We start from the raw sequence: 25,881 nt of genomic DNA, 5'->3' as shown, positions 1-25,881 counted from the left end.
GTGTGTGTGAGTGTGAGTGAGTGTTTAACATGATCACAGCTTTCTAATGGAGGTGGTAATCACCATGTGGCTGACTGCCAACACAACTCACCTGTACACACACACACACACACACACACACACACACACACACACACACACAGTGACTTTTTCACATTTTGACAAAAATAATTCACAATAAAAACGGTTCTGAAACTCGTTGGTAGCCGGACGGTTGCAGCGCTCAACAAATAACTACAACATCACCGGCTCGACTTTAAATGTCTGAAAAACACCTTAATTAATTATCATCATCATCATCATCATCATCATCATCATCAACAGCCTCCTAACTGGGTGAATAAATAAGTAAAAAATAAAGCTAAGTTCAAATACAACTCCAGTAAAATGAAATATGAATTTAAAAGCTTCAACAAACTGGAAACCAAACTGCTGCTGAGTTTTAGATTCAGAGTGAATTTAAAATGTTATTTTATTTTAACTGACTGTAAAATGTGGAAACTATGACTGTAACTTTCCATAATCCTGGATATAAAGTCTGCAGCGTGGAGCTGATAAATCCTTGGCAGCAGATGAATAATGAGACGTGTCAGGACGGAGGAAAGACAAATGACTCGATGCCTTAAAAAATTAATTCACTACAGCGTCTTTAATGTCTGAATCACATTAAACTCTTATTTTTATGCTGATTTAATTGCATCTTAAGAGAGTTTCATGAAAATGACTCAGACCTGCAGTTTCATGTTATTGAACGTCCGTTTAAGTGAAAGATGATTAAAACCTGCCAGATCACCGGACTGCAGAGCAGCTTCAGCTCGGAGGTGACCCACATTAAAAATAATACTTTTAATTACATATCAATGCTCTCAATTTAATACTGGTGCCTCTAAATGACCAGTTAGAGGTTCAGGTCGACATTCAGATTGATGTTTAACGCCTGCTGCTAAACTCTCTGCTTTTCCAATCAGAACCATAAAACTACAGTCAACACTTTATTGTTTAAATTACTCTGAGTCATTTCTTTCCCTGCGAGCAGCAGAGACACTTGAATCAAAGCGTCGGCTGTGTATTTATTTGTTATTCTCTTGTTAAAGCGTGTTTTGTTCCTCGTCAAACAGCAGCAGAGACGTGACGCTCGGTCCGTCTGATGTGAGATGTTTCATTAGCATTTAGTTTCATCAGTCGGCCGCTGAGCGAGCTGCGCCGAGCGGCTTCACTCCTGAGGACAAAAGACTGTCTATCAATCTATCTGTCGCTCTGCTCGTCACTCAGCAGCGCCGCGAGATAAGAGCAGTTCATTAGTCAGATAACTCATCGCACTCGTCTCCCTCTCTGAATCTGTCTGTCTCACTCTCTCAGTCTGTCTTCCTCTCTGAATCTGTCTGTCTCCCTCTGCTCTCTGTTTGTCTTCCTCTCTGAATCAGACTCTCTCTCTGAATCTGTCTCACTCTCTGAATCTGTCTTCCTCTCTGAATCAGACTCTCTCTCTGAATCTGTCTCACTCTCTGAATCTGTCTTCCTCTCTGAATCTGTCTTCTTCTCTGAATCTGTCTTCTTCTCTGAATCTGTCTTCCCCTCACAATGTCTGTTTCACGTCAGTATGCTCCTCTCAGGTCCATGTGGACAGTGGACGGTGGACGGTGGATGGTGGACGGTGGACGGTGGACGGTGGATGGTGGACGGTGGATGTATACATACTGTATGAAGGCTGGATGGCTGGGTGATGTTGAAGTGGTGTGTAAATGAGGTGAAGGGTGAAGCAGAGAGCTGATAATGAAGATGGAGGTGTGTAGATGGAGAGTGCTGAAGAGATGAGTGGAGGTGTAAATGAGGCGGTGGGCGGAGCCTGTGGTGGAGAGAGGTGGTGTAATGATGTCGTGTGTTTAGATGATGGCCTGTCTTCATGTTCTATTCATGTTGAAGTGTGTGTGTGTGTGTGTGTGTGTGTGTGTGTGTGTGTGTGTGTGTGTGTGTGTGTGTGTGTGTGTGCAGCAGATGGACAGCTTATCTCTTAAAGGGATATTCCAGCCTAAAACACCACCACGTCTCTCATGTTGTTTTTTCTGTTCTGTTCAGTTGAATCTCACGTTTCCTTTTTTCTTCCTGGTTTGTTGATTTCTTCTTGATCTCTGGATGGATTCACCTGAAGCAGCTTTTGTCTCATGAAACTGATCTCACATTCTGCTGATTTGCTTTTCCAAATATGTTTTGGAGGACATGAAATCACTGCGTTAATAATGTTAACGACTCAGAAAAACGCTCATAGTGACAAAGTCCGATTCTTCTTCTGAATGTTGAGATATTTTAGCAGCGGACTGATGAGCGACGCTGTCTCGACTGAAAACAAAACTAAGGTGACACGACGCTGTCCTAGAAATTATCTCCATGTTTCCTTGAAGTAGTCCTGCTCTTTGATAATGAGCTCATACGCCCAAAAATATTAGAAAGATTCACACTATTATAACAGTTTCTTTTATTAAAAACAAGTCCTCTGAATCATTTTGTCCTCTGGAGTAACATGCAAGTGTTTTCTGTCGCCTCTATCAGCAGGACGACAACTTTTTACTTTTCTTCGTCTGACAGCGTCACAATATTTCCTCCTTCTCTCCCGTCGTATCTCCTCCAGCCACCAGAGGGCAACGTCACCTGCATGTTTTTCTGCGAGTATTTGCAGAAACAGCTGATGGCGTTCTTCTTCTTGAGAGGACAATCTGATTATAAGTTGAGCTGAATGTCCAGAAATGTTATTTGTCACGACACAAAGCGACACACCGGCTCCTGTACTCCTCAGACTTGTGGTCAGCACTCGAGGAGACTTGAGGAAATGTCTCGTTCATCTCCGCTGCCGAAGTCTTAAAAGTCAACCTGAAGAGCGAGCGAGTGTTGAGCTGTTGCACTCACGTATGGAGGGTCGAGCTCGCGTCCCACGCGGTAATTCGCCGGGATGGGGCGTGGTTTTGCACGTCGAGCTCTGTGATCGTCAGTAATTTGTGTATTTAACCTCATCTATGTGCATGGAAGGTGATATTCTGCCTTGTCTTGTTTTTATGAGAAGTTTTCTGCTGGAAAACCTTTCAGAGAGGTTGGTCTTTATGTGACACAGTCTAAAGATGCTCAGTTCCCTGACTCTCGGCAGGTCGAGCTGGCTGAGTGGATTATGGCTTTCATGTTGGCGTCCTGGTTTAACGTCCAGTGTGCAATAAGAGTTTGTTTGTTTTATGCATTTTTTACTATTAGACTTTATATTTCCAGTTTCCAGTCACAGTTTGGTTAGGTTCAGTAAAAGACGAAGGTTTGTATTAGAATGAATGAATCACCAAGAATAAAGTGACCTTGGTTTAAAGAGAACAAGCGTCAGACACTCCCGGGGGAAATACAGGTTTTCTAGGTAGTGGTCACAGCCTCGTGCTTGCAGGATTACATCTGCTCACACGGAGCAGAGATGCTGATTCCCGAGCATGTTTGTTTCCGTTCGTTGTGTGCGTATCAGGAGAGCGCCCCTGGTTTTTAATGTGCATCGGCTTTGAGGTGACTTAAACAGCACAGAGCTTCACGTGTCGCTCTTTATCTTTCTTTTGTGTCTTTTTTTTTCGGTGCAGCCGACACGACGTCTTCTTCCTCTACAAAACAAAAACGAAGCATTCAGATTTCTGATTTTAGACGTCTTATTACCATGGCAACTTCGCAGCATGTGGGTCAACTGTAGCTGAAAGCACTAAAAAACATATAATTATTGATCTGCAGTAAAAATAAATCCACTTCCAGAATGTGAAAGTTTTCAGCAGAGATGTTTTCATGTCAAGTCATCAGCAGGCTGAGAGCTGAGAGCGATGTAGAGATGTTCAGTGTTGCGCTCGGCGCTCCCGTGGAGCCGCGGACGCCCTCCTCATCAATAAAGCAGCCGAAGAGGGTCAACGTGACGAGAGGCATCGCTCTGCTGCTTCTTCACATCCACGCTGCGGATAAATGATTCAGACGGGACACTGTGTGACTGTTTAGAGACAACACAGATTAAACCTTCATGTCAGATTATAACCTCAGCGAGTCGTTAACGAGCCTCAGCTGGGAGTCAGATCGACTCACTGATTACAAACTGAAACAAAAGTCATCAGTCAGCGTCAGAAATAATAAGAGAGTAATAAATCTGTTATTCATCATTTTCTCATCAAGAGGATCCTCGTTATATCAGTACTACACAACACTAACAGCGCTCAGCGCCCCCTGCAGGTCGGAAAGGGAAGCTCAAAAATGGCAAAGGTTCATCCTCTGTGGAGCAGGAATCACACACTTTTGTTTCCTATGCTCCTGAACGCATCACTGTCGGGCCACTAATGAGGGTAAAGCACCTCCTCTGTCAGGGTTGTAAAAGTACCCAACAGTCACACTCAAGTAAAGGTACAGATATCATGTTAAAATATTACTTTGGTAAAAGTGAAGGTCACTTATATGAATAGTACTCGAGTAAAAGTCTTTCAGTATCTGATATTAAATGTACTTAAGTATCAAAAGTACAATTAAACGATAAAGTACTTTAATTTCTCAAAGATGATCGCTGAAGATCTTCGATTAACAGTCGAACCCTTCAGTAATCTTTATCTGCGTCGGTGCAGAAACACCAGGTTTAAAGAGGATGAACAGACGTGCAACAACAAGCTGGGCAGCATTTCAACGTTGAGTTTTAACATGAATGTTATGAAAGACGCTTCAGTAGACTGCCTCTTCTTCTTCTTCTTCTTCTTCTTCTTCTCCTTCTTCTCCTTCTTCTTCTTCTTCTTCTTCTTCTTCTTCTTCTTCTCCTTCTTCTTCTTCTTCTTCTTCTTCTCCTTCTTCTTCTTCTTCTTCTTCTTCTTCTTCTTCTCCTTCTTCTTCTTCTTCTTCTTCTCCTTCTTCTGTGTTCTGGACGCTGTGGGCGGCAGCACTGTCTCTCTGGTCCAACCTGAGGAGAGACTCTGACTCCTGATGTGGTTCCTCCTTCTTTGCTTTCCTGTCGTTCGTCGACTACATAGACAGAAAGTTAATGAGCAGAGTTTTATTTCTCACTTTGTTCTTTCTTGTGTCTGAAAATAAACAACTGAGAGGAGGAGGAGAGAGAGAGAGGGAGGTGAAGAGATGGAGAGACAATAGAGAGTCAGAGCCGGAGGGAGGGAGGGAGGGAGAGAGGAGGGAGGTGGGAGTGATGGAGCCACAGAGAGAGAGAGAGAGAGAGATCGGGAGAAGGCGATAGGCAGCGAGCAGCAGAGGAGAGGAGGAATTAAAAGCGAGGGAGAGGACGGAGGAGACGGAGGAGCAGCAGCCGCTCAGCTGTTGTTGCAACAGGGAAGGCTTGCGGTCATCAGGGGAGAGAGAGAGCGGTTGCCACGGGGATTATTACCATGTCTGCTGCCGCGGTAACAACCAACAGGACCTGAAGTGAGGTTGCTGGTTCAGGCAAAGCACTACGAGCAAGGCAGGAGGAGGGGAGAGAGCTGAAGTGAGACGTCCGGAAAAAGACAAAGAATAATGTAGAAAGAGGAAGAAGAACAGATTCAAACGTGAAAAAGAGGAAGAGAAAAGCAGAAGTGAGCCCGTCTGAACCGGTGGTTCTGCAGTTTCAGGATCATCCTGTCGTCTTTTCTTGTTTCGCCGTTCGTCTGCCGGTCAGAGAGGATCCAGACGCTCACGCACAGTAAGTGGATCTGGTCTGATAACTGGTGTCCTGCACGTTTCAGGTTGTTGGTTTGATTTACGAGAAGCAGAAGTCTGTTTGTTCTGTGTCCGTCAGTGTTAATGATCCGGGAACACGTCGGTCCGACTCTCAGTACTTTTCAAGACTCCAAGACTCTCAGATTCAAGCTCTTTGGTTCCTCCTGAAGATAAATATATATATTTAAAACTACAAGATTTCATATTTCATATTTATATTCAGTTTATATTTTAAAATCTGTTATTTCATTTGTGACGTTTTGGTTTTTGTCACACATTCAGTTTCCTGTCGGATCAGAAATGAGAAGAAGAAGAAGATATTTTAGTTTTTAGTTTATCAACTAAACTGTTCGATGTATCGCTGATCTGACTGATGCTGCGCTTTGCTTCAGGCAGAGACACAAAAACAGCTTTAATACCCAGAAAACACAGACATCAGATAAATATCAGCACAGGAACACACAGCTGCAGCAGGAATAATAGAAATGTCTGTTCAGAACTGTGAATTTATCAAGACTCAGGTATCATTTCGAAATTCAGACCGACGTAAAACTTAAAATATTTTTTTGTTTAAGTCTGCGTTAATTTTAGAACCAGAACCAGAACTGCAGTTGTCAATATGAGCTGATTTATTGTGATGTTCATCTTGTTTATGAGCTTTTCTGAGCCCAGTTGGCTCCATGTTGGTGCTGGTTCTGGTTCTGGTGTTGATGAGACGATGTAGTTCACTGAGCGCTTCAACACAAAACTACATGAGGTTTGACTTTAACACAGCAAACTGACACAATTCAAACAGGATCAATAAATTATTTGTCTCTACACTGTTTTTGCTGAAATAAGTTCCCATGGGTCGGACCAGGAGGGGGCGTGGCTTCACTTCTCTATATCTGCTTTCTTTGTGCCGCACATCAGTGATGAACACACACACACACACACACACACACACACACACACACACACACACACACAGTAGTCTATCTGGACTCACACACACCGACCTGCTGCCATTACAATACTCACTAGAGCACCAAATGTGGATTAATCCGCCGCTGAAAATAGTCCCCGACAAAGTAATTTCCTCCTGTTTGTTTGAGGAAATCACCTTTTTAAAAAAATGAAATATTTGTGAGGTGTTTTTAAAGGTTTACCAGGAACCAATGGGCTTGGAGCTGAGAGCAGACAGTGTTAAGAGACGGACAGGTTGATGGTTTGAGTCTGCACATGAGACTTCTGATCCAAACCTACAGAGTTCTGCACGTCGTCCGTGTCCTGGATCAGTGTTTGGTTTCAGCGCCGACAGAAACAAACAGAAGACAGTTTCCTGTTTTTAATTGAGATCTGATATCACAAACCTTCATGCACAGAAAACAGAGGAACTGAAGAGCTCTGTGGCTCCACCGTCAGATGCTTCTGATCCAGTACGAAGACAGGTCCAGGCTGCGTTTAGCCTAGCTTAGCATAAACACTGACAGCAGGGATGAACTGCTGGCTGAGCTCCAACAACAGAGAATCAGGAGCGCGGCTGTGCTCAGCGGCGACTCAGTGATGTTGTCAGAACTGCAGCTAAAACATTCAACTGTTGCCCAAAAAGTTTCTTCCCCCATAAACTGCCTTTTATCGTTCCTGAAGATATGAGTAAAATGACCCTGAGCGTCCCAGTCGAGCTCCGAGTAAAACTCAGAGTCGTTGTTAGAGAACAGACGTTGGTTTCTGGCTCCTCTGAAAGGTTACGCTTCAAGTTTTATTTCCCCAAACAGACGGCAGCTCTGTGAAGTGCTTCTGGCATTAATCTATAGGAGTTTGAACACACTGAATTATGTATTTATTCTTCTCGCCCAAAAAATCAGCCTGCAGATGAGCTGTGACGTCCCTATCGGCTGGAAGACACAGTGTGCAGTCCGACATGGTCCAAGTTCAGATCGACTGTCCACAGAAAATGAATATTTAACACGTATTTCTGAGGAAGTATTCGGGCGCCTGTCTGAGAGTAACAGGAGCAAAAACTCATCATACACGAACGTAGTGCTGATAAAATATTCAAAAACAGGAGCTGAGAAACACCAGGACCCTTCAGTGATGAGTCGGCCTGGAGCAGTTTTATCTTGAAATGGTTTGCATGCGCGATGGACGTCTCACGACCGCGTCCAACCCCTGATGACATCATTCTCTCCATCAGACGAGCCGTGTCTTTCAGATAACTGCTGTATTTTAATGTTTCATCGTGTCACAGGAGTCGTAAAGTTCCTGATTCTGCTGCTTCATAATAAAAGCTTTTAGATAACTCAATAACTGAGTTTTATTGTGAAAAAATTATAGGAGATTTAATGTTTTTGTCACAGAATTGTGCAGCTTTGTTAGCAGTTTTTTCTTCAATGCTGCCGCACCAGAGCGACGCTTCAAGAACCGACGCGTCGCGCGACTGATCGGACCGCCCCTCTCGCCTCATCTCCGGCCAGATCCAGGTGATTCTGTCTGAAAGAGAAACCGTGATGATGCTGACTGAGTATAAAAAACAACTGACTAATAATAAATCCCGCTCTGTAAATACCTGCTGACATGTTTATTGATAACAGTCGGGAAATATCAGCTGCTGTATCGATCAGAGAGACAAAAAATATTGGAAATCGTATCGATCACACATGATACACTGTACGTCCAGACCGCAGCTCGCTCTGTAATGAAGAGTAAGAACATCATCTCATTACCAGTTTGAATTTATTGATCAGGCTACTTTTTCAGGAAGCAGCGAGCCGACCTCTGACCTTTGACCCGTGAGCGCCGGGAGACGTTTAACCTGCTGCTGCTCTCTCTGCATGTAGACGTGACTTAATGAATATGGAGCAGCAGGTCCGCATTAACGCTGTATCTCTTTATTGACATTCACCACATTTCATGCGAGCGGCACGGCGGCCAGCTGCATCTGTGCCGAGGTCCGCCCATCTGCTCATGAATATTAATGAGCAGATAGACACGATGGAGGAGAGCGAGGGCACGTCGGGGATGACAGACGACGGGATTTATGATGCCCCGCGGGTGTTTGCAGCTCTTGTTCACAGTTCAGGAGAGCATGACAGCACATTTCCAGACCACGTAATGTAGAATGATGGTATAGTTCGACACGCGACATGGCCAAAAGTGTGTGGACAGCAGCCTGATGCGATTTGTGCCTCCACTCGTCTGGTTTCGGTCCCTGCAGGGATTTTAACTCGTTAATGAAGTTGGCTGACGGTTCTGGCTCTTAACACCAAAAACTGGGAGAAGCGTTTCTTTTTGTGCACAGGGGCACGTTGAAACAAAGTTGTGTAGGAGGTGAAGGACTGCGTGGTCGGGAGGTTGCTTGGCAATATCACACAGTAAAAACACTCAGAGCACGAATCCAATTGTGGACTTTACTCACAGTGATCACATTTATGTGGTCTGGGTCACAGCAGGCAGTCCAGTGGCTCCGGTCCGTCCAGTAAACCTGCTCGTTTCACAGAATAATCTCAGATACAAGTTTTAATATATGAAAACAAAAGGAATAAATTCACGTGTAGAAAACATGATGTGGGAACAAGCCGCAGGGTGAGAGACGTAGTGGCCGAACAACACCAGGTGCACGTTAGCACTGGAAGACTTTTCCCATAAGCTTACATAAAACTGTGAGTACATTTTCTTGAGCATCAAATCAAGATACAATATTCACACACACACACACACACACACACACACACACTTATATCTGCATCAGCGACTCTATTGTCCGATGCACCGATATGAAAACATGTTTTTGAGATTATAATGCAATAAAAGATGAGACCTAATATCCACATCTGCCCCAAAAATCAAGTACTGGTCACATCAGTCACAACCCTCGCGACATGATTCGTCTCGCTATCAGAATTTGGTCCAATAACATTTGGGAAGTCCAGAAGAGTCTCTGGTCAAGTTAGCCGGCTCAGTCGGCGAAAGTCTCCAGTGCTAACGCTCTATGAGCCGCAAGTTAGAAAGTGGAAGTTAGCAGAAGATCGTACCCAGGACTTCGATCTTCTCTGGCTTCATGCACGACTCAGCAGACTGTATCCAGACTTTGACTGTTCGATCCCGCCTGCGTTTTGTAACTCATGATGCAAAAACCGGCACTTCCTGCTCCAACAGGCCGATTGTTCTGATAACAAGAAAAACACATTTAAGATGGATAAATAATCACAGACCGCAGAGGTGGAAGAAGAATTTTGGTCCTTTTACTTTTATCAAACCATCAGCGTCAGATTGGTTCCTGATGGACCTCGTTCACCGGGCTTTCTGTCTGCCACCTGACACCAAGCCTCCGGGGAAGATGAAGGCTGGCGGGGCGATCCAGTCCGGCTGGCAGCCTGGCACCATCTCTATCTGCCTCCATGTCTCCATTAGAGACTAAATGAATGAATAAACTCATGTTTTTGTCCTGAGTTGTTGTTGTCGGTTGTGACTCTGAGAAAACAGACTGTTGTCTTTGTGACAGCGGCGCCGACAATGATATGACGTGGAAACGCAGAAGTCGTCTGTCTCTGCTGTGACCACAGACCACCGGTCACCTCCTTTCTGCTTATTCACTTGAAGAAACGTCATCTCTAAACATAATCCAGGCAGCGATTATGTTGTCATCACAACGCAATTATGAAAACAATTTGAATATACAAGTGTCATTTTCAGGAGACAGAGTTTTATTCAGGACGTGTTTGTCTCTGTGTGTTTACTGCAGACTCCCCCGGCTGAGGTGAGGAGATACTGTTTCACTGTTTCACTGCTCTGAATATCAAATAAAACAAACTATCTGGGATCATCATCAGCAGCAGCAGCAGCAGCTTTATTTTCAGGACAGACTCCATGAATATCAAATGGAGGAAAGTATCAGGATTCAAAACAGCTGCTTTTATTTTCAGCAGCTTCTCATCACAGCATTAAAAGAGCTTTTCACCTCCAGCCGGGGAGCAGAAACCCTTTAAATGTGTTAGTCTGACTCCAAGATTGATCCCCAGACCAGCAGACAGATATTTACCTTCTAAAATACTATGAAACGCTCCAAAGACTATTAAAGAAATAGAAGTATGTGAGTTTGTAATGATGTGGTAATCAAACGGTCATGTTGGTGTTCAGATAGCTTGTTAACTAAAGTCTCTTTCAGACTTTAATCCGATCTAATCGTCACTGAGGTAGTAAGCAGGGTGGTAAGCAAGGTGAGTTTCATTTGGTCGTCTGTCGCTATAACTTCCAGGACAGAGTCAGAGAGAGAGGACGGAGCGAGACGAAACGTAACGAGAAGAAAACATCACCTTGATTTTCACTAGAAACTGCAGCTGTTTGTTGGCGTCGGTTTGCAGGATTATTTGTGTCGGATTACTTTTCTGTACATTAGCTGTGAGCTAGCGATCAACATCACACATTGAGCGAGTGTGAGTGTGTTTGGCTTCAGGTGAAGCTCTGAGTGAAGTCAGCACTCAGCAGAGACTCTGGTTCTGGTTCTGGTTCTGGTTCTCTGTCTCCTCTCTGTAACGCTACGTTCATGAAGTAAAGTCCATTTCCCCTCCAGCTCCAGTCAGCAGTCAACAGAACAGAACCTGGAGGTCACCTCCGGATCACTGCTGCAGTCAGGCTGATAAACAGGAGTGAAGATAAATCCACTTTTTAATCCCACAAGTTGCAAACTAATCTCTGAGCTCTCCTCCCGTCAGTAAACGACTCCGGATCAGAACAGAATCTGATGAGACTCCAGGTGTTTATTCCTCGGCAGACATCTTTTGTTTTGTTATGGTAGAGAGCCCCCTAGTGGCAGAAATGACACAATGTGCCTTTAAAGTATGAAAAGTTATGCAGAGTGGCTCCTTTCACTGTTTCATTAATATCCAACATTATATTCTTCTGTTTTTATCACTAATGATCAAGAGCATTTTAATAATATAGTGTGTGGAGGCGATTGTAAATACTTTCCTGTAGAAACTGCTCATAAACATTTCATGTGGTTTTTAATGGAAGATGTAACTTAATAAATGCAGAGCAGTACACACTCTTTATTTTAACTGCACAGATGGATGAATATCCAGCAAAGCTCTGAACAAACTGATAACTTTAAATGATGAAACCGATTTTTAAAAAGTGTCCACGGAGTTGAGCTTCACTGCTCGGGTCGTTAATTAAGCTTCAACTGCAGAATACGTTTTATAAGTTTTATGATCCGTCAGTGATGCAGCCTGAGAAAAAACTTCTTTGAAACAGAAGCTCCTTCTGTCGGAGTCTCGAACAGATAAACGAAGCCAGACATGTTTCTTACTCCGAGTGCTAAAGGACTTCACACTGCCGGCTAATTGGTAACTGAGTTATGCTAATGTTTGCTGTTTGTCGAGGTTACAGGCCCGTTAGCTGCTGCTTCTTCTTTGATGGCGTCGGATGCGATGAGCCTGCGAGGACGTGATGAGAGAAGAGAGCAGCTCGTCTGTCTGAAGCCAGAAAAGAGAAAAATTCCTGCTCACGTGTTTTTACTCTGAATACGAAGGACATCTGATCAAATTCATCCTTGGTGAAGCTCCAACTTCACTTTCGGAGTCTTTATTCTTTTTTTCTCTCATCCGGTCCAGGTACAGAGCACAGAGAGGCCACAGCGGAGATGATTAATGAGCACAGGAGGAATAGTGGAACTAATTATCCCGAGTCCAAACACAGAGCCGGGCCCTCACAGAGCCGGGCCCTGAGTGTTTGTTCTGTATCTGCCTTTAACATTAGTGGCATCACCAGTAAATTCTTACTTTGGCTGTAACGGTGGTTCGACTGTTTTTGTGCCCAAAGCAAAACTGGAGCCTCTCGGATGAGACGAGGTGACGAGGCGGTTCAGTTTTATCTGATTTTAAATGCAGAGTTCAGGTTAGTTTCAATCTGGTCTGCTTCCTGCTGTTGTGACGAGACAGAAAGAAGAACCAGAAAATGAACGTTGGTCTGAAGGGAAGTGACGGAGATGAAACTACAGATTCATGCGTCAGTTATTTGGATCAAGAGTCAACGCTGATTCATCGGCAGATAAAAATAGCTTCTTCTTAAGTGTTGAACAACTGTCGAACTGCTAAAGCTTTAGTTTAATCATATCACAAACACTGTGCAGACTCAGTGTCAATCAGCGAGACGGAGGTGCAGAAATCAGCAGGTAAACAGGCAGAAAACGGGTCAAAAAAACTCAAAGTCCATAATTTCACAACAGGCCACGCGGTGCTTCCAACAATCTACACTTGACCAAAACAAAATCATCCATCGACCTCGCAGACACTCGCTCGCCGCACGTGATTGGACGACCGCCACCCGTGGAGTCCAGGAGCCAACATGGCAGCTCATTTTGAAAAACGTTCTCTTCTGTTACAAAAATAGACACATGAAGCTGCAGAGTCCACAATGTTTAGTTTTAATAGTTCTTCCTCCTGCTTTGCATAAAGTAATAAAGATTTTACAACTGTATGCAAATGAGGAGCAAATTAACGGTAAAACACGACACAACCAGAATGCATTGCACGGCGGTCCATGAATGGAGCGTGAGAATGACGGCTCCTGGAAGTCTGAAACACCCAGTACATCTTTTTACATAATAAAAAAAGCTCCTGAGGTTAAATTCATCCAAATTCTCAGACGAAGCAACTGTAAAAACTTTAAATGAGCCGGACTGAAACTTCAGGATCTCCTGAATCAGATGATGAACAACACCTGACGCTGACTGAATAAAAACAGGAGAGTCAGAAAACTGATCTGAAGGAGGTTCGGATATCGTGCTGAGTGTGTTTCCTTCTCCGGCTGTACGTTTGTAAATGTTGAATTTATGATTAGAATAAAAGCTTGAAGCGCTGTGTCGTCCTGCTGCACTCAGAGCCGAGCGAGGCGGCAGAATAATCCTGTGCGTGGAGTCGTGGGGGGGTCAGTCTGGTCCCGGTCACTTTTTAGGTCACTTTCGTAATAATGAGTCTGTGTGACGTAACGTTAACACAGTGCACTGGATCACTGACAGAGTCTGTAGGGAGGCGGTTCAGTCTGGTGCCGGGCCGGGTCACTGCAGGACAGAACACATGTTGGAGTTGAACGAGCCGACAGCTGGACCGCTGCGCTTCAAGTCCAGATGTTGAGTCCGTCGTCTGATCCATTAACCGGGTTAATAAATGCTGTAGCGTCGGGTCAGATGCGTCATGTTGAGTGAGGCGTAGTTCTGCATCTTGTATCTGAACTGCATCAGTGAAGCTTGACGTCCTCCTCCGGTCCAAACTGTCTTCTTCTTCTTCTCGTTCCTCCAGTTGAATGTTTGAGCTTCTCTGTGTCGTGTGATGTAGTTAGAGTAGATTAGAGAGGTGAGTTTATTGATCACACAGAAATCAGTGGCAGGTGGAGGCGGTGAGCTCGAGAGCAGGCAGGTGGCTGCAGGTGGAGACTCACGGTGACGCAGGGAGCTGGTCCAAAGCCACGCCCACCCTCACCACACACCTCTGAAACACAAAGCACAGAAACACCACAGAACAAGAGTTATCATAGCACAGACAGTTTATATTTGTTAGCTCTGGCGTTAGCAGCGTGTAGCTCGCAGGTTTGAGTTACGACGTTTATCATGAAACGTGTGATGTGATTAAATATAACACAGAGAGGGATCCTGTCATGTCGAGCCTTTAACTGAGTTTAACACCGTTTCAGCGTTCGACCGCAAAATCTGGTCCTGATCCAGAGAGAGAGGCTGTGTGTGTGTGTGTGTGTGTGTGTGTGTGTGTGTGTGTGTGTCTCAGCAGGTTGTGTGTAATCTCACAGTCTGTTCACAGCTGGAGCCACCGGACCACTTTAGCATGAGAGCCCCACCACACACACACACACACACACACACACACACACACACACACACACACACACGCACACACACACACACACACATACATACACACGAACATACTGTACACACACACACACACACACATACATACACACGAACATACTGTACACACACACACACACACACACACACATACATACACACGAACATACTGTACACACACACACACACACACACACACACACACGAACATACTGTACACACACACACACACACACATATTGTACACACACACACACACACACACACACACACACAGCTTACTATCTGCGCATGTATGTGTTTGATTAGTGGCTAATTTGCATGGTGCACCCTGCTGTGAGTTCACACACACACACTCTCTCTCACACACACACACACACACACACACACACACACACACACAGACCTGCTGTGCCTTGTGTCAATGCAGCTTATCGGTTTATAGTGTTTTATTATCAGAGAAACAAAAGACTGCAGCTAATTACTGCACTGTGTGTGTGTGTGTGTGTGTGTGTGTGTGTGTGTGTGTGTGTGTGTGTGTGTGTGTGTGTGTGTGTGTGTGTGTGTGACAGGCTACTATCATGGACTAATGTCAGACTAAAGACCAGTTAATTGGGGACAGAAACTGTGTCTCCAGTTGTGAAGAAGCTGATTTGTGGGTCAGTGGTTCTGGTGCTGAGGGCCGGGACCCGACACTCGGCCTGTGTCGGCACCGTTTTGGCTGATTGAACCGACAGAATCAGGGTCCAAGTCCAACAGTGAGAGAAATCACAAATCAGTGCACGAGCAGAGAAGCAGAAAAAGAAAGGGGAAGCCTCTGAGCCCGTCGCTGTAGTCTCCATGATTGAACCATTCAGTGCAGCGTCTCCTTGTCTCTGTCCTCCTGCTCTTCCTCAGTGACATCACAACCTTCTATCGGACATATTCTCGATTCAGTCAGATAAGTCAGACGAGTCCACAACATCATGCAGGCGTGACGCGTCTGAAACGCTCCCACACACAGCAGGTAACAGAGACGAGCCCCGTAAGATAAAGAGTCTTTGGTTTCCTTTTTCAATGCGCACTGACTACTGCCACCTGGTGGTGCGGAGAGTTATCTCCTCTCACGAGTCGCCGTCGGCTGAGGTCTTTGTGGTGTGTTCAAGTGCAGCTCTTTGGCCGAGACACACGGGACGAAACAGTCGGCCTTCATCGCTGCTGCGTCTTTGATGTCGATTCGGTGAAGAAGACATGAATCAACGTGTGTGTGTGTGTGTGTGTGTGTGTGTGATAGAGACACACTGATTTCATGCTCCTGTCACGTCCTCCTGTAATTATTTGGACCAAAAAACGCTGCAGCAGTTTTTGATATTTTAATTTTTTTCTCTCTGAAAGCAGCTCACTCTCCCTCTCTCTCTCTCTCTCTCTCTCTCTCTCTCTCTCTCTCTCTCTCTCGCTCTCTCTCCCTCTCTCTCTCCCTCTCTCTCTCTCCCTCGGCCGTGTGCATCATTATTCTCTCCTCACAGAAAATAAACACTGTGTCACGTACTGCGCTGACATTTCACCCAAACGCTGCTGCAATAATAATAATATCATGTTTGCTCGGGCGGCAGCAGGACGCAGTATCTGGACTGCTGCTCGTCTCTGTCGGTGTGAACACATTTAAAGCTCACAGGTTTGATTCCCGCTGCAGCTGAACTTTGGGACTGTTTGTCTGTTTGTTCTCCAGAGGTCGAGTCTCCGCGGGGGGAAGCAGCTGATCGGTCGACCTTTCGGGGAGGTCAGGGGTCGAAGGCCATGGCGGGGCGACTCCTCCTCTTCCTGTTCCTCTCTGTGACGCTCGGCCACGCCCACTTAACCTCTGGCCAGCGTCTGAAGCCCCGCCTCCAGAGAGACCGCCGCAACATCCGGCCGAACATCATCCTCATCCTGACCGACGACCAGGACCAGGAGCTGGGTCAGTGCAACCAGCATCACTAATAATTAATTCACTATCACCGTTATTGATTGTTTGTATTAATGTTACTGAGGCTGTTGATATTGATGCTTTTAATGTTGATTAAACAACTGATGAGACGTCATCGGACCGACCGTTTAAATGCAAAGCAGTTTATTTGATTGTCAGGCAGCTTCACTCCAGTGCTGCAGAGCGTTAGTGTGAGAATAAAAGTAATTATCTAAAAGCAAAATGTGTTTTATTGATCACATTTTCTCACAGAATGTTTCAGTTTTACAAGAGACAAAGTTTGGTAAAGTCATCTCAGGTGAATCTCTCCATCCGGGCGAGGGGTGCAAAGGTTTAGTTTATTACTGGAAATTCAACTTGGGGAATTTGCAGGAACTTTGTGGATCTGAAGACTGTCCGCTGCTCCATCATCCTTCAGATCACACCAAGATCAGCTGCCTCTGAACATTACTGGTCTCTGGTCCTGCAACAAGTTTAAAATCTGCTGCTCATCCAGACAAACTCGAGGCTCTTTGGGTTGGACACGTCCTCAATAACCTGGGACAGTGAAGACGAGGCTTCAGTGTCTTACATCGGGAAAGACCGTGGAGAAAGGCCTGAGTATCGTTCAACAAAGTTTTGATACCAGTACCTCGACTTCGATACCGGTTCCTGAATGATGCTTTCGAGTCTTGTGTCTGGGCGTAACTGACAGAGAAGGTCTGAACTTAAAAGCACGACTCAAAAAACTGTTTGTTTTGTTCTTAAAATCAGAGTTTACTAGCAGAAAAAGGTCGATACACAGGAACTCCAAATAGATCAGGCAAACAACTCTAAAGGGCTCGACAGGGTCGAAACACGAGACATCAAAAACACGCTGGAACGTCTGCTACAAAGAGACAAAGACTAACTGGCGACGAGACGGGATAACGAGGCACCGATGCAACACAAGGGGAGAGTTAGACACCACAATAAATCAGGAAACGGAAAACACAAAACAACACAACCTCAACTTGAAGAGAGATGACAGTAACCTCGTGTTTTTCCTGCATGCCTCGAGGCAGCCAATCACCACCGCCGTTAGATCTCGGCACAACAAGCGTAGGTTTTGAAAATTTGGTATCGGATGAAAAGACATCTTTGATTCTTGATAGCAGCTCAATATCGAGCCCGACGAGGGGAGGATGGAGGCCAGAGAGGAAAACATTTCTGCAGAGGGTCGTCGTTAGCAGCTAACGTTAGAGCAGATAAACACTGTCACACTTCAGCTCTTGTGTTGTTCACGTCATCATCCTCTCTCTCTCTCTCTCTCTCTCTCTCTCTCTCTCTCTCTCTCTGTAGGTTCGATGCAGGCGATGAACAAGACTCGCCGCATCATGGAGGAGGGCGGGACTTCCTTCTCCAACGCCTTCGTGACCACGCCCATGTGCTGTCCGTCACGTTCGAGCATGCTCACTGGAAAGTAAGACAGACCTTTACAGACCTTCGTCTTCACTGTGTACGTATTGTAGACCAGGGTAGCAGCCTGACCCGGTGGTCGTAAAAGAGACGTCTGTGAAACTGTTGACAGGACGCCTCGAGCTGCGAACACGGGTGATTTTGGCACTTTGTGTTATGAATTTTTGATCCATGAAGGTTTAATGTTTGTCAAAAGTTCCTCGAGTAAAAAAAACGATTTGAAAATCTGTGACGTCGACGTAAAGTCTACAGGAAGGGAGAAACACGACTATATTCAGTGGGCCAGGAAGTAAACCAGGAAGCAAACCAGGAAGTAAACCAGGAAGTAAACCAAGAAGTAAACCAGGAAGTAAACCCTGAAGCTTTTCTGAAAGATTTAAAGAGACATCGCACTTTTTTACATCTGAAAATCAGTTTCCACTGTAAAATAAATATTATGAATAAAATTTTTTATTTTTTTTATTCAAATAACAAAAATAAATGTGTTCTCATTTTGTTGATTTGTTGTTCTTCGTTTCACATCCACATGAAGGTCGTTCTCTCTCTCTCTCTCTCTCAGGTACGTCCACAACCACAACACCTACACCAACAACGAGAACTGCTCCTCGATGTCATGGCAACGGCAGCACGAGCCGCGGACCTTCGGGGTCTATCTCAACAACACTGGCTACAGGACAGGTACACACACACACACACACACACACACACACACACACACACACAGGCAGGAAAAGGCTTTGATTGCAGATGTGATTGACTGACTTTTTCTCGTGTGTGTGTGTGTGTGTGTGTGTGTGTGTGTGTGTGTGTGTGCGTCTCCAGCCTTCTTCGGGAAGTACCTGAACGAGTATAACGGCTCGTACGTCCCCGCCGGCTGGAGGGAGTGGCTCGGTTTGGTGAAGAACAGCCGCTTCTACAACTACACACTGAGCCGCAACGGAGTCCGAGAGAAACACGGAGCTCAGTATCCACAGGCAAGGACACACACGCACACACACACACGCACTCACACACACTCACACACATACGCAAAACACACATGCAACACATGTGCATGCACAATATGAAACCACACACAACAACCTGTGTACGGCAGCTTCACTTCACACAAGAAATTAAAAATTGTAAAAAAGGAAAAATTTGTGCTCAAGTTACAAAAGTTTAACAGCATCTGTTGCTTTTTGTTTCTGCCGACTGTTTTCTTAATTTTGACATAAAAGTCTTCCTCACAGCAGCTTCACACGCTGAACTATGAACATCACATAAAGTTCTTATCACGTATATTATTCACATGTTACATCTTCTTGGTCACAAAAGTGATTTTAACTGAACATATGAAAATATTTCAATTTCTTGCAAGTTTCCTGGAAATAATCACGTTCAGAAAAACGGGACAGAATGTTTTTTTTGTTTATCTGCACTTTTTTTTTATAAAACAAGAAAAGTGAAGCAGTAAATGTAATAAAGCCGGATGTGTCTGTCAGGCGACTTCAAGACTTGTTCGCTCAATCGGTGGAAAGTGAGTGGGATTCAGCCAAATGTGAAATTCATATCAGATACATTTTTGGTATCTGTGGCGCCCCCTGTCATTGGGCCGCAAAATGTTTTTGTATTATTAATTGAAAATGTTTTCATTGGACACAATTTTTTCTGTTATAAGTATCAAATTATATTATTTCCAGGAAACTAATAACTCAGAATGATTCTCTGGGCTGTGATATGAGGAGGATAACACTCGACCTTCAGCTGACGACAGCCAGAAGAAAAAAAAGGAAAAATACTAAAAAACAATAATAAAAATGTGTGATTGTGTGTTTGTGTGTTACCAGGACTACCTGACCGACCTGATCACGGCCGAGTCCATCAGGTACTTCCGCTACTCGAAGCGAGTTTATCCTCACCGACCGGTGATGATGGTTCTGAGCCACGCCGCCCCACACGGACCTGAAGACTCGGCGCCGCAGTACAGCACCGCCTTCCCCAACGCATCGCAGCACATGTAGGCCCACACACACACACACACACACACACACACACACACAATGAGACTAAGCCACTGTAATCCAGCTGAACAATGGAGCGGCTCTGTTCTGCACTGCAGGATAAATCCTGAAGCAACACGACTAAAACGTCACAATCCTCCCTAATATCTGTGTGTGTGTGTGTGTGTGTGTGTGTGTGTGTGTGTGTGTGTGTGTGTGAGTGTGTGTGTGTGTGTGTGTGTGTGTGTTAATGAATACATTGGTTTCATTTAATTCTTTGGAAGTTATTACTTTCCATTGACCGTTTCTGAAAACGTGACAGTGTGACTCATTAGTTAAAGATCAGTTCTGAGTCCTGAATCAGAGACACGTCTGTGTGTCTGTCTGTTGATGGGCTGTCAGACAGACAGGTGAGACAGACAGGTGAGACGGACAGGCGAGACGGACAGGTCAGACAGACAAACAGCAGTGTCAGACTGTCTCTTACCTCCCAGACAAATGGTTTTCCTGCAGCAGATGTAAACAGATGCCCGAGGAAACGCCGGCTGCTCTCCTGCCGTCAGGAGACCATTTAAATCCCATCCAAAGCTCACCAGGCTTTTCTGCTAACACACAAACTCTGCTGGAAATACTTGGAACAGGCAGTAATCCCTTTCCCCTGAAAGGAATAATAAAACAAAGTCAGGGCAGAACTAAATGTAGACGCACCGTCCTGATCAACATTTGACTCTTCGAGTTCAATTCAAACCTTTAGACACACAAAAACACGCAGAGAGAAGGAAACTCAGCGAGGTGAAGCGTTTGTTCATCCTCGTCTTTAGAGAGCGTCGATGTTGAGAACATGGTGCAGATGTTTCGTCTCGTGCTCGCTGCACAAACACAAAGTTCAGAATAAACCTGCAGGAATAAGACAGTTAGTAGAGTGAGTCTGATCCGGTCCTGTGGTCCAGTCCAGCATAGACGTTATATAGTTTGATGAATGTCCAATAATGGAAAGTACAGGTGTCTATCACAGAGCATTTGGTACATTGAACAGTGAGTGTCATGAGGATCTGCAGTGATGAATCTGAGGGCGGAGTCACAAACTGGATCTAAAGGTTTGAGGGTGGAAGCAGCAGCGTGTCTGTAGATTACATCGCCATAATCTAAGTTTAAAGGGCAGCTCCGTACAAAAATACAAGTTTTTCAATGTTTCGTCGAAAAACTGAAGCTCTGGGATTGTAGGACGAGTCGGCCGCCATCCCAAACCGTCTCCAAAGGACTTTTCACATGTGAATTCCACATTTTCACAAGCGATCGCAGTAGATACGGACGTTACAATCGGCAGAACAAGAGCGTCTGGTGACTAAAACTTACATTAATGTAAGTAAGTGTAAGTGAAGGGGGAGGGAGGTGGTCAGCGTCAGTCGGGGTCACGGGCCTGTTTCAGATGGGAAGAAACTGTTCTTAAATTCACGTTAATTCACACCTGACTCGACTTACACACGTTAATTAGAGTCTTGTGATCTGAATAATAGAATGAAGACAGATAATCTTGCATCTTATTTCATAGCCTTTGAAGTCGTGGTGTTTCACGATGGTTCCTGTGGTCCGTCGGTGGGTCCGGCTTTATAATCAGTTCAGCAGAGAAACACAGCAGAGCGACACGCCGTTAAAAAGGAAGAATCGGCTCCGTTTTAATTTGATTTGAGGCGAAGAACCTGGAAGATCCTTCTGTAAAAACAAAATGTGGACGAGCGGTTCTGTTTGGGCTGCAGCTTTTCCCCCAAAGTAATAAAGCAGGTTCAGTAAATAAAGACAAAATAAGACAGGAGCTGTACGGCAGGTAAGAAGGTGCAGAGTTGAAGTCATTTTACACAGAAAACACATCAGACATATTTCAGTGAAGACATTAATTAAATGTTGTACAGCAGTTTGTATTCTCGCTCTCTCTCGTCTGAAGTCTGACAGTAAACCATCACTTTGAATCCACTTTTTCTATGATTTCAACAAGCTGAGGCAGGTTTATTAATGCACACAAAGGCAAATCAAAGTCTTTACATTATGTATAAGACACATTAAATAAGTAAAGATCAGCACGAAACATTTATAGAGAAATTAAACGAGACGCCAGTGGCTCCGTGAAACAACGCGCCGCAAAACGAACCTGGAGGACGAATGAAAACAGCAAACAGATCAGTTTCAGATGTGAATACAACAGCGTGATGTCATCATTCCTCTTTATATACTTTATATAACACCTGATACAGATTAAACACACAATATGTAACTTCTGCCACCAGACGCTCTCTAACAAAACAAAACAAAAGATGTTTGCCAGAACTTCTGGAGGAATAAACACCTGGAGTCTCACAGATTCTGCTCTGATCCGACTGTTCTCAGATGCAGTTATGTTTTAAAGTTTCCTTCACGTTATCCTTCGTCTCCTTCTCAGATCTCCTCTCTCGCTCTCTGACTCTCTCCTGAAGTTTTAGCGACAGGCGACCAAATGAAACTCACCGTTATCTTGAGGAAACTGGTGGAGACTCATTTTTGGACATTTTAATGCAGAAATTTTGCATAATTATATTTTTAAATACAGATAAAACACAGACACTAAAAGCCACACATACAGGAACAAATGAATGAAAAACAACAAATGCCTACAAATACAAAAGTTGAATTTTGTTTATTTCTGTGCTGGACAAAAACACTGACATCGTCTTCATGGAGGTTTTCTGTTGACTGAGCTGAACGTCACTCTGAGCTGAACCTCACTCTGAGCTGAACGTCACTCCGAGCTGAACCTCACTCCGAGCTGAACGTCACTTCGACATCGTGCCGCTCCACATTTATTCATGTGCACATACACTCGTCCATAAACAGCCTGTTTACGTGTTCCTGCCTCCTGAGCGGAGCTGCAGCTCAGATGTTTCCTGCTGTCCAGTCAGGAGGAAGCAGAGCTGCAGAGTGGAGTTGAGCGTAATGTTGAAGGTTATTTCTGTCCCGATGCAGAAATTTAATTATGTAGCTGCTGAGGAGGAGAGAGGAGTAAATGAGTTGGCTGATGGGAGTCATTCATTATCCACACAGAGCGCACTGGAGGAGCATCCTCTGTAGCTACCACAGCAGGAGAGAGTGTGTGTGTGTGTGTGTGTGTGTGTGTGTGTGTGTGTGTGTGTGTGTGTGTGTGTGTGTGTGTGTGTGTGAGGTGAGAGTTAGTTATTAATGAACAGGAGCATCTGCTGTCATTACTCAACACACAGTTTCATGTGTCTTACTGCCTACACACACACACACACACACACATACACACACACACGCACACACACACACGCACACACACACACACTGCAGATTAAACACACAGTATGTAATTTTTCTGCCGTCAGTGGTTTCAAATTCAAATCAATAACAAAACAAAAGATGTAGTTTGACGATGTTGTGACGACCCAAACATCCAGATTACTCTACTGAACATTAGCTGTAAGCTAACACTAGTGAGCAACGTGTGTTTGACTCGAGGTGAAGCTCTGAGTGAAGTCAGCACTCAGCAGAGACTCTGCTTCTGGTTCTGGTTCTGGTTCTCTGTCTCCTCTCTGTAATGTCACGTTCATGAAGTAAAGTCCATTTCCCCTCCAGCTCCAGTCAGCAGTCAACAGAACAGAACCTGGAGGTCACCTCTGGGTCACTGCTGCAGTCAGGCTGATCAACAGGAGTGAAGATAAATCCACTTTTTAATCCCACAAGTTAAACAGTAATCTCTGAGCTCTCCTCCTGTCGGTGAACGGCTCCGGATCAGAACAGAATCTGATGCGATCCCAGCAGCAGAAGTTACATATTGTCCTTTTAACAGGAGATGGAAACGCCTTTTTTCCAAACACAACTGATGAGCTGTTTCCTCTCTGGCAGCAGATTAAAACATCTTCACACAGATCAGATGTTACCTCCCTCACGTTTCCATCCTGTTTTCTTTTGGGTTTTATTGTTTGACGATCGACTGCTGCTCTTTAAGTCTTCTTCTTCGTTGGTTAACGGTTTTCTGCCTGGAGAATTGGCGCCATCTACTGTTCATCTCGATGAACAAACTCCTGATAATCAGTGTAATAAGGATGGAAACAAACATTCGTTCACATTTTGTGATGATTAAGGAAGGAAACCCGTCTCTGTGGTCCGACCTCGTGACCGTCACGATTCAGGACAAAATGATTGTTGCTGTGATCTGATCTTCTGTCAACTCGTCGATCGAAATCAGCGTGTTTCTTTCAAACATAACCCATCACAGATCTCTCCTCTTCAGTGTGGACGTGTCTTCATCTTCTGTCTCTCCTCCTCCTCTTCAGCACTCCCAGCTACAACTACGCTCCGAACCCAGACAAGCACTGGATCATGCGTTACACCGGCGCCATGAAGCCCATCCACATGGAGTTCACCAACGTGCTGCAGAGGAAACGATTGCAGACGCTTCTGTCCGTGGACGACAGTGTGGAGAAGGTAGACAACACACACACACACACACACACACACACACACACACACACAGACACACACACACACACACACACACACACACACACACACACACACACAGACACACACGCACACACACAGAGGGGTAACTGCTGGTCCTGAAGTCTGTTTGTAAAGTGAAAACGAAATAAAACTGCGTTCCTGTTTATCAAAACTCAACAAACATGTAAAATGTGTCTTCTGTCGTCTGTTGTCTGTGTGTGTGTGTGTGTGTGTGTGTGTGTGTGTGTGTGCATGTGTGTCTCAGCTGTACAACATGCTGGTGGAGACGGGCGAGTTGGAGAACACCTACATCATCTACACGTCGGATCATGGATACCACATCGGACAGTTCGGCCTCGTCAAAGGTAAAAACTCAGACAGCTGCTTCCTCACGAACAGAGACGAGACTTAAAAAGTTACAAGCTGTTTTTAAAGTTTCTGGTTATGATAAAGGGTCTTTTTTATTTTATTTAGGCAGGTTAAAACCAGAATCTCAAGTAAAACTAAAGCGTCACGGTCACAAACAGTCCTTTTGAGTATAGTTTCATCTGTTTGACTGTTTGTTTATTGTTTTATTGTCGGATCAGGACAGAGTAACTGATTTCTACATGTAGAGTCGGACACACCTGTACGACAGCTGTTCTGTTAACATCGTGTGTCTGCAGGTAAATCGATGCCGTACGAGTTTGACATCAGAGTCCCGTTCTTCATCAGAGGACCCAACGTGGAGCAAGGCACCATGTAGGAGTTCACACACACACACACACACACACACCACAACACTACTGACACTCACAACACACCGTCCTCTCTGTCGTAGCTTTAACCGATTTTTATTTGTAATATCCAACAGGTAAATATTCTGTCTTTTTGCAGTTTGTCAGAAAAATCAAACACACAACATGGGAGCGAGTGGAAAACACGACTACATGCTCTCCTGACGCTGGAAACACTGTGCGATTTTAGAAATGTTGTTAATTCCAACTCGTACCGTGCGAGTGGATCGTCTGCGATGTGAAGCCAAAGCTTGTCTAAACATTTTTTGTGTGGTTGAGTTTTTCTGCCCTCTAGTGGACAGAAATCTTTTGATGCAGCTTTAATGAAACAAATGAAAATACGTCAGAGGCTCAGGGATTAAATCAAACACCAGTGTGTGTGTGTGTGTGCGTGTGTGTGTGTGTGTGTGTGCGTGTGTGTGTGTGTGTGTGTGTGTGTGTGTGTGTGTGTGTGTGTGTGTGTCTGTGTGTGTGTGTGTGAGTAAAGTGGATTACAGTCGGAGCTGGTCCACGAGGTGATCATGAGTTCAGAGAGCTGCACACATGACCCTTAATACTCACCTAGTTCACAACGTTTCACCTCGTCTGTCATTAAAACAAGAATCACATGAAGTTTGTTTTGTTTTCATCGCTGCAGCATCATGTTTCTTTAGACGGACGCATGAAGAGACAACTGTTGGAGAGTGATGAGGGAGGATGTGTAGTCTCTTGTATATTAATTACCTT

The 25,881-nt window shown here is 44.7% G+C and overlaps 1 protein-coding gene across 8 annotated transcripts in view; it reads left to right on the top strand.

Moving 5' to 3' along the window:
* Positions 1-25,881, top strand: part of LOC311265780 (extracellular sulfatase Sulf-2-like) — a gene marked incomplete at its 3' end in the record, with an annotated part of 129,433 nt that overhangs the window by 83,467 nt on the left and 20,085 nt on the right. For 7 of the 8 annotated variants that reach the window (XM_084367764.1, XM_084367768.1, XM_084367765.1 and 4 more), the window contains exons 3-10: positions 16,233-16,460; positions 17,790-17,910; positions 18,466-18,584; positions 18,729-18,880; positions 19,736-19,905; positions 24,211-24,361; positions 24,645-24,744; positions 25,045-25,120. In XM_084367764.1, the coding sequence (XP_084223890.1) occupies positions 16,301-16,460; positions 17,790-17,910; positions 18,466-18,584; positions 18,729-18,880; positions 19,736-19,905; positions 24,211-24,361; positions 24,645-24,744; positions 25,045-25,120 (1,049 nt within the window). In that variant the 5' untranslated portion in view covers positions 16,233-16,300. Of the gene's footprint in view, positions 1-5,237; positions 5,666-16,232; positions 16,461-17,789; positions 17,911-18,465; positions 18,585-18,728; positions 18,881-19,735; positions 19,906-24,210; positions 24,362-24,644; positions 24,745-25,044; positions 25,121-25,881 lie in introns of those variants that run through there. The other variant, XM_084367763.1, reaches the window with a different exon arrangement.

This window comes from Pagrus pagrus (assembly GCF_965226575.1).
Source record: "Pagrus pagrus genome assembly, chromosome: 11".
Classification (NCBI taxonomy): domain Eukaryota; kingdom Metazoa; phylum Chordata; class Actinopteri; order Spariformes; family Sparidae; genus Pagrus; species Pagrus pagrus.
This window is presented reverse-complemented; position numbering and strand designations above follow the sequence as displayed.